The following is a 15,144-nucleotide window of genomic DNA, read 5'->3' as shown; positions in this document are numbered from 1 at the left end:
ATGGCATACGTACATCAGTTGGAAAAAAACTAAACTTGGATCAAATGAATAATAAACCCGACGCAGCGTGTGAATATGAAATATTTTCAACCTCTCTCCAACCTCGTGTGAATGTGAAAGATTTTCCTCCCAGAAAAACGTTCTGATTGAAAATCATAAAATTAGTAGTCCTATGTAAGTTTCCGCAAAAGAAAGACAAAAACTAAGAGAAAACCTTTTCCTGCGGAAGGAATCGAACGCGGGCCCCCCTCGCGAGAGTTACGAACGTTACCATCGAAGCTAATCGGCAGCCATGATACAAAATGCTAAATACACTTTTATTAATCATTATTCTAATTACTCATCCAAATTCTTGAAATATGAGGTGCTACTGCAGTTTCCCTTCGTGAGCTTAAGAGAGGATGATACACACAATAACACTACGTAGGTACTTAATATTTATGACTAGTAAAGATGTGCAAGAACCCTTTTCTTGCAGACTTTTTACATTAATGTAAGATGTCTATAACATACTAAGTGAGATCCTTGGCATGAATTGGATCTAGTATGACGAATATTGTCACATGATTATTCATAATGATCGCGAATGATAACACTTCAGGAATGCCTCCTATTAAATTTTTAATGAGTCAAAGAATATAAACATCTCCTTACAGCTTTAATAAACGTGATAATAACTAATAAAAACATCTCGTGAGTAGCAATGACAACTTTGACGAACAACACATTAAAAAAGTTATGATTTTGATGATGTTAACTGCTAAATAACTTAGTCACTCAATGAGGTGTGATTTTCATAATACAAATAATTGAATATGAAATACCTATAATTGCACTTATGTGTGTTCTAGAATTCTCTGTCTTTGATGCACCGGCTTACGGATAACATTGCATATAAACAGAAAAATGAACTCAACCAAAATTAAAACATTCTCGCCTTCATAAAAAATGAAATACTAATCAATTTTACCTACCTTGGTTTGTTTAGGAAACTTTCAACTGCAATAGTGTATTGGCAACAAATCAGGAACTACCGTCTATTCGATAGATTTCGCAAAGCGATTAGTGTATGCGATCAAATCGAACGATAGTGTGTTCGATTTTTGTAACTAAACATGCAAGCACATTCGTAAAATTCATGATTAATATATTACTCTACATATAATGTGTACTCCATGGTAAAATTAATCATCACTTCGATGAAAGTTACCAAACTCTGAAGCGTATGGAATTGGTGCAATTGTTTTTAACGAACTCTTTCTTACAATTGCCCAAATTATGAAATGTCGAAACGTTTGATAGGATTAAGCGTGAAAACTTGCTAAAATAAATTAAGAGCTTAATTATTTGCATTAAAATATAAGGATATTAAGCAAAAAAACTTGCTCCATATCATACGTGTTCGATAGCTATTTGCAAATCTTGTTTTTCCGCGTAGAAATTTAAGTAATCATTTTTTATCTTTCAGGATACCTCGAAGAAGGTTTGATGGTGAAGGATCCCCGAAAGCTCCGTCGAAACTACTTCCACTCCCCTCACTTTAAGTTGGACCTCGTCAGCATTCTGCCCACCGAAATAGTGTCTCTTTGCATTGCCTCGGCCACCCCGGCCTCCTCCGACTCGCCGCCTTGGCCACCGCCTGTCCCAAGGCCCGTCATAGCCCGCCTTAACCGTTTGGCTCGACTCCCTCGAGCTAATGATTTCTTCTCAAAGACAGAAACGAGAACGCCTCACCCCAACGCCTTTCGTATTGCCAAGGTGCTGGGGACAACGCTTCTCCTCATACACTGGAATGCTTGTGCCTACTTCGCGCTCAGTTGCTTCTTGGGGTTTGGCTCCGACGGCTGGGTTTATGGTGGAGTGCCGGCTCATCAGAGGGCAGCCAGCTTGCAGATGAATTCATTGGCCACCACAACGACCACTACCGCGCCCACACCAGTGTCTTATGATGAGAGTACCGGAAGGTCTACTTCAACGGCAACGAACAGTGTGACAACCATGGACAATGCCACTATGACCCCAACCACACAAGCCACAGCAGTGCCTATGTCCCGAGCGCAAGCTGTTCGGCTGACAACGACTCTCTCTCATCAGTACATCTACAGCTTCTACTGGTCAACCCTTACGCTGACCACAATTGGGGAAACACCACCACCGGAGACAGAACTGGAGCACGTTTTTGTGGCTTTGGACTTCCTTGCTGGAGTGTTGATATTTGCTACCATTGTTGGCAATGTGGGCACCATGGTGAGTGGTGCTGGTGCAGCTAGGATGGCCTTCCGGGCCAAGTGTGATTCCGTCAAGCGCTACTTAACTCTCCGGAAAGTTTCCAAAGACCTTGAAGATCGAGTCATCAGGTGGTTTGATTATGTTTGGGCCAGTAGGTGAGTAACTGCATCCGTCCATAGGTCGAACCTGTTAAAGTCTAGATGAGTACCCATTTGTTGCCCTCCATCAACTCAGCACATTTTAGGCAAGCATGGATTTATGGCTTTGCTCAGCTGACACCCTCTATGTTTGAATTTAAAAAACTAAAATGTCGGATCTTTCAATGAAAATTTTAAAATGCATTCTAAGTAAACTCTTACAAAAGAAACTTACTTAAACTTACTTGTCTTAGTAAAGTATACACCTCATATGGACTTTCAAGAATACCTTGAAAATATGTACTTCTACTCAATAGTAGGGCGAAGATATTATACCCCTAGAATTATGAGTTCAATTTGAACTAAATGAAGATCTACCATGCAGAGTAGATGAAAAACTTATAAATTTCATACCTATTATGAGACAGATTCTAGCACAATAAGATATTCTAGTACTATCACTCATAAATTTAATTTCCACTGGATGTAGAATTTTTATCATTTCTTTTTTGTGTACACTTCCCAGGCAAGCATTGATGGACGAAGAAGAAGGCAGAGTTTTGTCGGCCCTTCCACCGCATTTGCGCTCTGAGATTGCCTTGCATGTGCATCTTGATACACTGCGGCAAGTGCGGATTTTTCAAGATGCAGAACCAGGTCTTCTGGCTGAACTGGTGCTCAAATTAAGACTACAGGTAAAGATAGACATTTTTCACTCGCAATGTACTTATTTTGATTGATTATTCATCTGCAAAACCTTTGATCCCTCCATATTTCTAGGGAGAGCTATTTTAACCTTCCTCTTAATGAATTGTGTCCCAGGCTATAATCAAGGATCAAGTAGATAGGAATTGGAGACTGACACACCCCTCTCTTGATTACCTTTTCTTATTTTGATATTCCTCCTTACAATCGAATTTTCTTCGGTTATTATCATTTTAATGATTAGCTAGAACTAGAATGTAATGCTTATCTTATTCGTTAAACTAGCTGTTAAATTAAATCCATGAAAATAACTAATGAAGTTAAGTATCGTAGCTGAGGCTTGATAAGAACATTATTATTGACTCTACAGTAGAGCTGCGACGAACTCTAATAAAACAAAATTTTGCTATTATGAACATTTTCCTGTAGTTCCAACGAAATTTTCACGTAAAGTCGTAGAGAAGTTTTGAAATTTCGCGATAACTAGGGCAGACCCAAGTCAGTTGCCATATGCATCATAGAATGGTGCGGAGAATGACAACGATTGGGGGCAGGGTATGTTTATAGGACGGGACTTGGGGAGGAACGTAGTCCTAAATCAGGGCTCCGTCAAAACCAACAAATGGTTAAAGGCACGACGGTTTGTATACTCAAAATAATATCGATAATTCTTTCAATAAAGGATGAGAATCGATTATTTAATCCTTATTTTGTTCTTCATAAATTTGAGGACTTAAGATTCAGTCTTTTCTTTCGGCAGTATGGAAATTCTTGTACGACACATATTGCAAAGAAAAAATGGGATGCTTACCCTAAAAATGTGCATACGATTAATTGATGGTTTAAGGTCGTAATTATCCATTTTGTTATGAAACATATACCAGTAGCGAACCTTTTTATTTCCTCGACAGCCTTGGATTTCAACAAAATTGACGGTTTCTTAATGACTAGCATGCGAACCAGCGTTGCTCGGGAAGGACATTTTGATGATAATCTCGACCCCCTCCTCACCAATAAACAAACGGTTGACTCAAAATTGAAATAAGAGGGTGAGCGAAAGACTCTGAGCAGCTAGCCATGGAAAAAACTATTTCAGAATGCTGCGCACGGGATCAGCTCGTATCCCACTCAAACGTTCACCTTTATTTGTGTCTGTACGTGCGTAGATGTTCATTCGTTCGTGTGAATGCATACAACCGCAAATAGGTTTGCACCTACAGTATCCTTTGAGTTATGTTTTCTTTTCAAGAGTGTAAAGAGGATTGCCTACCTGGTAGGATGTTCAACCACATACAACCGTAGTTGTATGACGTGACGTAAGTGACGGTAATGAGAAATCGACGCAAAGGCCGCGTCGGGCGCGACCAAAAGCAGCACTCCGGGGTTTGGGAGCATGAGATACATCTATTTACACACTTATGCCGCAATCCGTGCAGCCACATGGAAACGCATAGCGAACAGACATCTTCTTTTACATTTTTGCCGTTCTTTTTCTAATGTGCTCCTATCGCTTTCTATGAATTTACTTGCATATAAAATAAATAAAGATATATTTAACACACTCACACCACACCACAACATAAGTGGTAGATAACTATAGTGGTAACATTGGTAAGCAAGCTTCTGCTGGCTTCACTTTTATGCATCTGTACCCTCTCCAGAAACCTCTACGGCTTGAACACATTATAGCTAATGTACGTAGTTGTGCACAAGGATATGTGCGTCAAATCAAGCCAATTCAACACGAAAAAATCTTATCTGAATCATTTTAATCATGAATATGTATCATTTTGACAGGTGTTCAGCCCTGGAGATTATGTATGCAGAAAGGGTGACGTGGGGAGGGAACTGTACATTGTTAAGAAAGGAAGACTTCACGTGGTGGCTTCACCTGGAACCAAAAAGAAAAAGAAACGGCCCAGAACGGAAGCCGAGAAAATCGCTCGGAGGGAGAGGAAGCGTGACGCTGAGAGGCGCGCTGCAGGGAACAAAGTCACGTGCGAGAAAGGAGGCAGCGAGCATTGGAGGAGGAGGTGGTGGGGCTGGTGGTGGTACGGTTGCTGCCCTGGAGGTTGCTGCTGCGGTCGCTCCAGAGACAAGAGCTTGGGAATTTTGGCGAGGGGCGGCGGTCAAAGGGGAAACGATGGAAGGGAACGTGGGGGAATCCTTTCCGGCCTTAAACATGCCTTAGGGTGCTGTGGGTTATGTGATCATCGGGACAAGTGCAGGACAATAAGTGATAGTGGGCAGGGAGCGGGTGTGAACAATCCCACCCCTGGGACACCTGAAGTGAAGGATGATGCCTGCGACAAAGCACTGAGCTCAAGTGATGAATCTAGTGAGAATGAAGAAGAGGAAACGGTGCAGGCTACTCTGGGGGCAGGCAGTGTATTCGGAGAGGTAGCACTGCTTGAAATCCCTGGCACAAAGACTGGTAACAGACGCACAGCAAGTGTCAGATCAGTCGGCTATTCTGATCTGTTTTGCCTGTCTAAAGCTGATTTATGGGCAGCTTTGGAGGAATATCCTGCAGCAAGGAGGCGTTTGAGTGAGAGGAGTAGGAGAATCCTTGCCAAAGATGGTCTTCTTACGGACAAAAAAAGTGAAAGCGAAGAGAAAAAAGATAATGCTGCAAATAAACCTGATAATGCCCAAAACTCAGGAGTGTCTCAGACTAATTTAGAGGCAAAAGAAACCAATTTACTAGCAACAAGCTCCAATGATGCTCCTGTTCCGCCAGGTTTAAAAAAAGAGGCAGTTGAACAACCAGTAATTAAGCATGTAAGAATTGGTAAAGCCAAGGTTGGTCCAAGTGGCCAGGAGTCCACAGGCCAAGAAGTAGTGCTTAAGGTAGAAGTGGCTGAGGCTCCATCGTCATCTTCTCTGGGAAATGCAGCACTTAAAGATGTAGAAGCTATTGAAACTGAGTCAGATTTAGATGAGAAATCCAAGATTAATTGTTCTGCCCAAGAATCTGGTCGGTCTTATGGTACTCCGGAAGAAAAAGACAGTTCAGATGAGATTGCTGATTCAAGCCAAAGACAGAGTGCATTTCAGTCGGATGATGATGACGAAGGACAAAATTATCGTACGAGAGAGAAAAACTTGGAAGATCGTGTACAACATATTGGTAAGAATAAAATCAATTATTCCCTATCTCTATAAAATTATGTTAAGTTGTTTTCTTTTATTCATATTAGCTTTTCATCTATATTTTTCCTGAGCTTCTTATATCAGAGCAAGAAATCAAAAAATATTATATTTTAATTCTAATTCTGTTACATACCAGGGATGTGTGAGTACTCAAGAGTTCGAGTCGAGTCATTGGTACTTGACTTGAGTACTCCGAGTGCTATTACAAATGTCTGGTCGAGTAGTTACGGTCTGTCGAGGACAGTAGGTTCAGAAATCTGCTGAAGGGAAGCGCCATCGTCAAACTCGTGTACGAATCCTTCGTAAGGTCAATAGATCATTTAATTGCCTTGGCCTCGGAGTTTCAGCTATCATTATAGGTAGCACTAAACTAAAATAACAATCGAAGTGAGCACCAAATATGTTTTCGTCAGCCAAACCTCTTCCAACCCGGTGGCATTTTGGGAGTACTCGGAGTGGACTGCTATATCTCTCATACTTTCTTATGCGATACTTAAATACCCTCCCATATCTTCTTTTTTCAACCGCCGTGAAAATATGTAAAAATTGTGTGCAGTAGTTAGTAGAGTAGTATGGCTCCGAAGCTCTCAAGAGCAAGACGATGAAAACAATCAAAGCCATTCGGTCGTCATTTGACATCAAAGTGCATAGCGTGAGACATTGAAGAAGTGTCACGTGGAAATCCTCAACAAAGATATCCAGTACGTACCTCCCGACAGAATCATACTTCCCTTTTCTTTACTATTTACTCCATACCAGTTGTCCTGTTTCTTGCAGCGGATTAACCTGCTGAGCATCCAGGAACAAATCGAGACCTTTTCCCAATTTTTTCCCCGGAATGTTACAAAATTCCTCCACTAACCAGACATATTCACCATGCAATCGAGTAATCACAGCAGCCTATGGTGCAACACAATTGCTATTTGACGTCCAGCTTCAAAAAAGTGAAAAAAGAAACTGCACTGAGCTTCAAGGAGCTCAGTGGTAGATACATATGGGGTACATGCCCCCCTTTGCGGGGCCGCCCGCATTGCCGAATGAACCACGATTGTAACTTTTTAAATCATAAGATGGCATTGTCATTTCTTTGAGTACAATCAGTTTAATTTATACTTTTTAAATCTTTACACGTGACTTGATTATATTTTTATTATGTAAAAAGCGAAGGTCGCTCATGAAATCTTTTGCCCCCTTGAGTTTTTTCTGAATCTGCCACTGGTGGAGCTGGGTACCTACATTTGGCAATGTCAAGTTCGCTCTGCCTCTCACTCTCGATACAACTCCTCCCCACTAGTAAAACCCACCTTCAGTATCAGGAGATCCAGTCTCGACCGTAGGGCACCTTCCCTCCCTTTGTCTAAGCTTTGCCTCCTCACCCGATCATATCTGAAACCCATTTGAGTGCAATGATCGCAATTGCATTGATTTCGCAATGTTGGCGTTCGAAACAGAGTTTATATAGAAGAAGACCCAGTAGTTAGCAGGGATGGCCGGGCTTGCTTTCCTCAAGTGTTTGGACAGTGATTGGTTTCCTTTTGCTCACAAATAATCGCATTTCTTTCGAGGCCATAATTAAATTTTCATAAAGTAATTGTCAGTTTTAGAGGGAGTTGCAACCAAGTAAACAACAAATGGCGGAAAATGTGGACAACGATTTGGAAGGCGAGGGTGATATTAGGCCTCTCATGATTCTAGTATTTCTAAGGATAAACAGTGTGCTTCTGGACCTAACAATAGGCCCAGCCTTCTGAGCCGTGATTTAATGTAAGCCTAAGTACGTTGAATGCTGAGGTAAGTGTAAGCCTAGAGCCTTCTATAGGCACTCCAAAGATACCTCTCTTGATGAAGAAGTAAAAAAGCCATTAGTCAAAGATGCCTCTTTGACTTTGGGCTTATTTACCTCTTGCACCAACAAAACAACTGCCCAGTGTAATTTTCATTCAGATGCATTTAAACTCTCAACTGGCAGCTAAAACAAGTTTGCACGATCATTTGCAAATCAAGCATATGTTTAACTATTGGCAGTAAATAGAAAAAGAAGCTAATGAGAAAAGAGCAATGAGGCCATTGAAAGTTTCAAATCTTACATCATTCATTCATCTTTATAATAATTTTGCCAATGCCTTTACTCTGGGCTCCTCCGAGGAGCTTGGACACATGATTAAACTGCACTGTCGTCAAATTTCAAGAGATCAATCAATTTCAACAGTCCAATTGGAACTGAACAAGAGACAATAATTTTCATTCATCTCCCAATTCTGACATTATTACCATCAATGTCTCGCATCATCTTTCCTCTTTAACATAGGGCCAAGTTTTCAGAAGAGAAAATGAACACTTAGATTGGAAATAGGATAATATGTTGGTGCATGCATTATCATATTGCCAGGTCCAGAAATTACCATAGTTCTAACGACTTCACTAGTTACTTGTGAGTGGTTACAACTCAACTCAACTTGAGATCAAAAAGTGCTTAATCCATTCAATTGTATTACGCTCAACTATGTGGAAGTTACTTCCACTCTCTTCCCCATCCCCTTCAAAGAGTATATATGTTTGCATACCATTCCGGTTTTTTGTACTTGATAATGACCTCTATGGTTCGAAACATGTCGTACGGACGAAATAAATCAGTGGAAATCAACAAAGTCTCCTTTTCATTAAAAAGTGCTACTTGCACATTCCTATTGCATACTGCTACAGATATGTAAAGAAATATTCAATAAAATTATCTATTTCCATGAACTTCTTCCACATTGGTTTTGAGCTACCTATTTGTTTTTTTTGCCAAGTACCCGTATTTCTCCGAATATAGTTTGCTCCCCCCCCCCCCCTAGTTTCGAGGCTTCAGTTTCGGGAAAAATCATAAAAATGTGTCTAAATATAGTCCCCTCTTGACTTTTACCATTGGCATTTTTGGAAAAAAGGGGGGACTATATTCAGACAAATACGGTATATGGCTGACCTCATTTTAAGAACGTATAGTGTGATTTTCCTCACTAATTTCAAGATTCATTCGCTAGCTGCTTGAATTGTAGAGTTATTGCTTGACACTTTGTCGCGTCTTTTTATTTTTTCTTGCAGAAGAACTCCTGGAGAACTTGCAACTGAGATTTGCTCGTCTAATGGCAGAGTTCTGCAGCAGTCAAGCCAAAGTGAAACAGCGCCTGGCAGTGATAGAGCAAAGTTCTCAAAATATTAGATCATCTAGCACAAAAACTATTTCACAGCTGGATAGAGATGAAAAATCTAAAAGCTCATCATACTACCTGAGTCCAGCATCAATTATGGATGAAGCACACTATCCTAGGCAAAGCAGACAGAGCAGTGTCTGAAATTGTTCCGTGAAAGTAATAGCTTTATTTTGAAGTTCCTTCATTTAGAAAATGGTCCTAAAGTAGAACCAAAGTTATTATTAGTTGTGTTCACAGAGTAAAAATGTGGTGCAATGCAGCCAAACCTGATAATTGTAAATACTTTGTTTAACAATGTACACAATGATTCATAAGTCTAGTTATGATTATGGAATAATACTTCTTTTAATTTTCAACATAGATAAACAAAACAAAGATGAGAATGTTAATTAATTCATAAAGTATCGTTTGCTATTCCTACAAATGTTCAATTGTTATTGTTAATTCCTCCAGTAGAAATATGGCACGTATATGCATAATTACAGAATTCATCCTGGAGGAGCCAACAGACTGACAAATATTATGGCAGTGGTACTCCATCTAATAAAAAGATAAAATCTTCACTGTAAGCTTGTAATTTGGGAAGAACCAACTCTGTAGCACTTGAAGGTTAGGCATTGCCATTCACCATGTTTCCACCAAATAAAAATGGCCCATTCACTGCCCATTAAACATTGACTATTGGTGAAGATCATTCATATTGAATGGTGCAATGAGGATTTTCCGTATCCCTGGACCCTGTAGAACTCTAGTGGACTCTTAAAAAACGTATAAACCCCCTTTCAAACCACAAATGTCTCATTCTTGTGTAGGGCCGTTATTGGGAAGATGCTACATAACATCTGGAACGAATTCTTACTTATTCCAGCTAGGTGCCATGCTTCAAAAGGAGGCCACATTGGACATTTTTAGTGAAAGCAAATACATAAAACTATACATGTATAGGTAATTAGCAACATTTTCATCTTTGCTTCATGTATCGATTTTGAAAATTAAAAAGTTCTGATTTCCCAAAATCATATCAAGACCTATGAATCACCTTGCATATTTCGCAAAGATATTCTAGGAAAGCAGGCACATTCTCTCCTCCTTGTCCTCTCTGAAATTTTTCTTAAAAAATTTTCTTCATAGCAGGTACTTACGTTAGGAGAAAATTCACTTATTCAAGCACATATCCATTCAGTTTACTACATAGTTTATTAGGTCTCAGCAGGTAAGTTGAAGCCCCTGATCATCAGATAGGCTAATGAGACAAATATCTGTGCTGATACAATGAGAAATCATGTTGTCATGAAAAGGAAGTAATGTGATGGTGCATACTTGAATTTGCTATAAGCATCAGCTAGACTACTGCTCTCATTGATTATTTCTTAACAACTTATCTCTATCCCAATTAAAAAATCAAATTCCCAATTAACATACACTTCATAACCGCATCACAATAATATTTTAAGAATTACTTTTTCCAGCAAAAATTCTCGAGATTTTCTCATTGGTGCATTGAAAACATTTTTTACTCGAAATATGTTTATGTAGTGAAACCTCTTCTCTTATGGACAAGAAAATGTGCCTAGAAGTTAGAGGTACCCATGGAGCACTTACCTACTATCACAACATATGCTGGGGAAAAGAGTACTGCCAGTATATCAAAGTTGTCCATAAGTAAGGAGGATCCATCAGCAAATTTCACAGTATAGCCATTGATATAGCCCTAGCAGCCAAGAGAGAATTTGGTAATCATGAATTGAGCCTTATGCTCCAGTCAAAATTATTTCAAAGCTAAAAATAATGAGTGTCATACTTTACGATACAGATACTCTAGGTTTCTGTTGCTGTAAGCTGAAGAAACCACTTTTCTGAGAGAATACTAAGTTGTGTCTGAAAACATCATCTCTTTCTGTCTTGTTACAGGATATAGATAAAATTGATCAAGTGCCTACTTATAATTGACATGATAGTGACTGATGTTCCTGATATCCGTAATAAGTATCATTTCATAAAATTAATTTCAGTGATTTTTTAATTTACATTTTCAGAAACTGTTTGTATGTATGTACTTGATTATTTCAGTAACCATTAATTCAAAATGGTTAGAAATATATCCTAAGAACATTACCAACTTTCAATAACCAATGTAACCACAATTGGGGGCCAATAAAAAAAAACAATTTTTGCAAACCAGTACCTTAAATCTTCTTTAAATATCAATCAAATTAGATTTACAGTAAAATACTTTTGCTGATGCTCAGTAAATGAAAACTTTTATATTTTTGGTACTAAACATACAGATAATAATGTTTTTTATGAACTAAGAGGAGAGAAGCCATAATGGCCCAGTCCAAACCTGTATTACAATTGAGAATACCTAAATCTTGTGATGGGTCATTACATGTAACATGATCATGCTGAATAAAATATGAAATGTGATTGTGGATATTATTTATAAAATCTAGGTATATAATGATGATAATATAGTTAACATTCGCCGAGGCAAATAATTCGTCACACACACGTTAGGCCCAAAGCTCCATGGTGAGAGTTCGTCTGTGCCACACCGCCATTTGCATCAGCCAACTCACAAGGTGCCAAATTAGAAATTTCAGACAATAAATGTTCATATTTCTGAAAGTTCGTAAGTTGAAAGTTCATAAGTAGAGTGACTGTATTATACTGTATAAAAAATACTGGAGACAGGAGGATCCAGAACAATTTTCAATCATTTTTTCATAAAGCATCAATTTATCTACACTCATAAGCATTCTTTTTGCACTGTGGTAAGGAGAGAGAAAGAATCATAATCCTTGATAGGCCTAAGTATTTTATTGAAAACAGAGAATACTTTTTATGCCAAGGGCATGTGAGAGAGGTAGTGTTGTGAAGGGAGGGGAAGGCAAATAACATTGGGAGCTACAAATAACTCATTAAAAGCAGGCAGCAGCCAACGTCAGTGAGCAGCAGCACCTAGGCATTTGTGAAATTACCTCCCCGTGCAAAAGCAACATTGGTCTCCATCGGTCATTACTTCAGTGCTGTCTTATTTACAGCTACAGCATCCTTTGCTCAGAGGTCAACAAGGGGCTCTCAACTCACCAGGTCTCAGTTTACTTGGACACGAGTTCCCGAAGTGGAAGACATTTTTTGCTATTTACTTTCAACAATATTTTCCTGAGCCCCTATTAACCCATTAATGTCCAGACATGAACTTAGTGAAGAATAAGTATGATATTTGTCAGATTTGTTGCATTTGATCCATAAAAACTGCTAACTTATTTTTTGACAGTTCCAAGTCTCCTTTCATTAAGTCTTCCAAGACAGGAAGACCTATGCTGAAACATTGATCAAAGTCCAAATCATGGGAAAAGGCGTATGTGTGGATAAGAAGCAAGGTAGATTGAGAGGATGGATAGCATGGAGGTACAATGGCTATTGTCACATATATGACAATATGTGACTAACACTTGAATGCTGAAGTGTGTCATTTTGACACCCTACGCAAACATTTTTTTCAAAGCTGGACTTTAAAGAGCGTTGTAAAATAAAATATTTCGTGACTTTTAATCATTTTTAGGGCTTAATAAGACGACAGTGTTAGGGATACCCCCTCTCTTTTTTCCATCTTAAACATTCAAATTTACCTTCAATGCCGGAGGGTGTCATTTTGACACCCAGTATATTTTATCATTTCTTCATTTGCTTTAGGAATTTTGTGGGATGCGGTTTGATTATTACTAGCCAAATTAGTATTTTAGAATAGTACATCACCTTCATGATTGTTTATGTTTTACATCATTTCAATAAATATCAGCTGTTTATCATTTTTTCGAAAATTTATTAGCTCGTGAGGTAAGTATATTCCGCTCTATTTGCGAATGATTTGCCTTGAAACCAGCCAAATTTTACCGCAACGAAACTTATTTGCCGTGAAACACAAGTGTAGTGACGGGTGCAACAATGCAGTTGGCTTCTGCCGAGCCTCTGTGTTCGGCTGCCTGGCGCGGAGTTTGGCAGACTGGCTCGCTGACATGCCGCAACCAGTCGAGACATACTTCTCAACTTGCATCGGCAGTTTGGTCTTGATAATGGCACTGCATAGACGTGTTACGCCAGAGCAAATTATTGCAATACTAAATGATACTCCTGTCTTTGATGCCATGAACTGCGTGAATGGGCATCTACCTTTGTTTGGAAACAGCTGTTCATCAATGGTAATGTGTGGCCAAGGCTATGGTTATGGCATTGAAGTACTTCAGTTACGAAAGAGAAACATCTTAGCATGCACACACGATTGAGTTAGTGTATGAGCTATTGCATACGGTATTAGCGATGTGTTCCTCATTGTGTTTGTAGACAAACCTGGATCATCACTGGCTATCGGGCAGAAGAAATTATGCATAATCGTGAGGTTGTGCGCCGACATGGAAGGGGTGCTGGCCAGGCTTCAAAGTGACCATGCCTTCTCGTTCAAGATCCTACCTGAGAAGGAGATGGCCATACTGTGGGACCATAGCCTGGGCCACACATAACCCTTGATGAACAGCTGTGTCCAAACAAAGTTAGATGCCCATCCTCGTGGTTCATGGCATCTAAGCCTAATAAATATGGGCAAAAATACTGGCATGTAGTGGATAAGGATAGTAATTATTTGATAAACGGATTTCGTTACCTTGGCAAGGATGACTATCATCAAGCTGGCAATCACTTTACAGATCATACATATACTAGATGTATTGAAACTTATGCGACCCTACTTAACCAAGGGCAGAACTATCACTACTGGCCAATTTTACATCACTTTGCTTGCTTTTGCTCAAAAAAAAGGGTACAAGCCTTTTGGGCACCATAAATAAGAGAAATAAGGATATCTCTGCTGGAATAAAAGCTTCTCGGGAAGAGTTGTATTCAAATAAATTGTACAAAAATGGTTGCTTAACACTTACCATTCATCTGGGCAAACCAACAAAATGTGTTCTTCGTCGAAGATCTCTTTGCCCTCATGTTTTCATTTGTGAAAACTCTAAGAATCGCCCGAAACTGAACCAGAACGGACTAGAAACTGTCAGGTAAGATAAAATGCAATAAAAACAGAACTATTAGTTTTTGTAAGCTGTGTAAAAAGTCAGTAAGTACGACCAAAACATTGCCTAAGTGTAAAGAATCTGCAATTTAGATAAAGCTTTTCGGAATTCTATCCAAAAAAGTATTCGAAGTGTTTTTAGAAATTTTTTGTATTTTCTTTTGTACAATTTTGTAGTTAAATAGTCGTAATTGATTTTGTTTTCAAATTTTCATCTTTTAAAGCAAATTTCCCCATTTGAAGAGGAAAACCAGATGCAAAAAAAAGGTGCCGCAGTCCAAGAGAACAGATTCTTTCTAATAAACTTTTTTTTACTTCAGTGGAAATCTCTTATGAAAGATTATTTTTTTAATATCAAGGAACCAAAAACAAATATTATAATGAAGATGACGCTTAAACACTAGCAACTATGAAAAAAAATAATTTGCAACATAACACGGCTATAAGAACATGGGGTGTCAAAATGTCACCCTCCCAGCATTCTTGGGGTATGCCAATTTCCTGCCATTCTAGTGCTAAAGAATTGGTTAATAAGTTATGTATGTACGAGATTGATAAATATGCACAGCTTTGTGCTGGGTGACCCTCAGCATGATTTTATATGGACTAGACCCAATGGATGGAATCAGAGAAATAATATTGGCTCTGATGA

At 38.9% G+C, this 15,144-nt stretch overlaps 1 protein-coding gene across 1 annotated transcript in view; it reads left to right on the top strand.

Annotated features, from left to right (window-relative positions):
- LOC124159459 overlaps positions 1–11,845 on the top strand; it is a 221,636-nt gene extending 209,791 nt beyond the window's left edge. Inside the window, exons 5-8 of the mRNA XM_046535282.1 lie at positions 1,469–2,384; positions 2,893–3,061; positions 4,869–6,201; positions 9,309–11,845. Coding sequence (XP_046391238.1) covers positions 1,469–2,384; positions 2,893–3,061; positions 4,869–6,201; positions 9,309–9,559 — 2,669 coding nt within the window. The 3' untranslated portion in view covers positions 9,560–11,845. The remainder of the gene's footprint in view (positions 1–1,468; positions 2,385–2,892; positions 3,062–4,868; positions 6,202–9,308) is intronic.
- Positions 11,846–15,144: the final 3,299 nt, after the last annotated feature.

This window comes from Ischnura elegans, chromosome 5 (genome assembly GCF_921293095.1).
Source record: "Ischnura elegans chromosome 5, ioIscEleg1.1, whole genome shotgun sequence".
Taxonomy (NCBI): Eukaryota; Metazoa; Arthropoda; class Insecta; order Odonata; family Coenagrionidae; genus Ischnura; species Ischnura elegans.
This window is presented reverse-complemented; position numbering and strand designations above follow the sequence as displayed.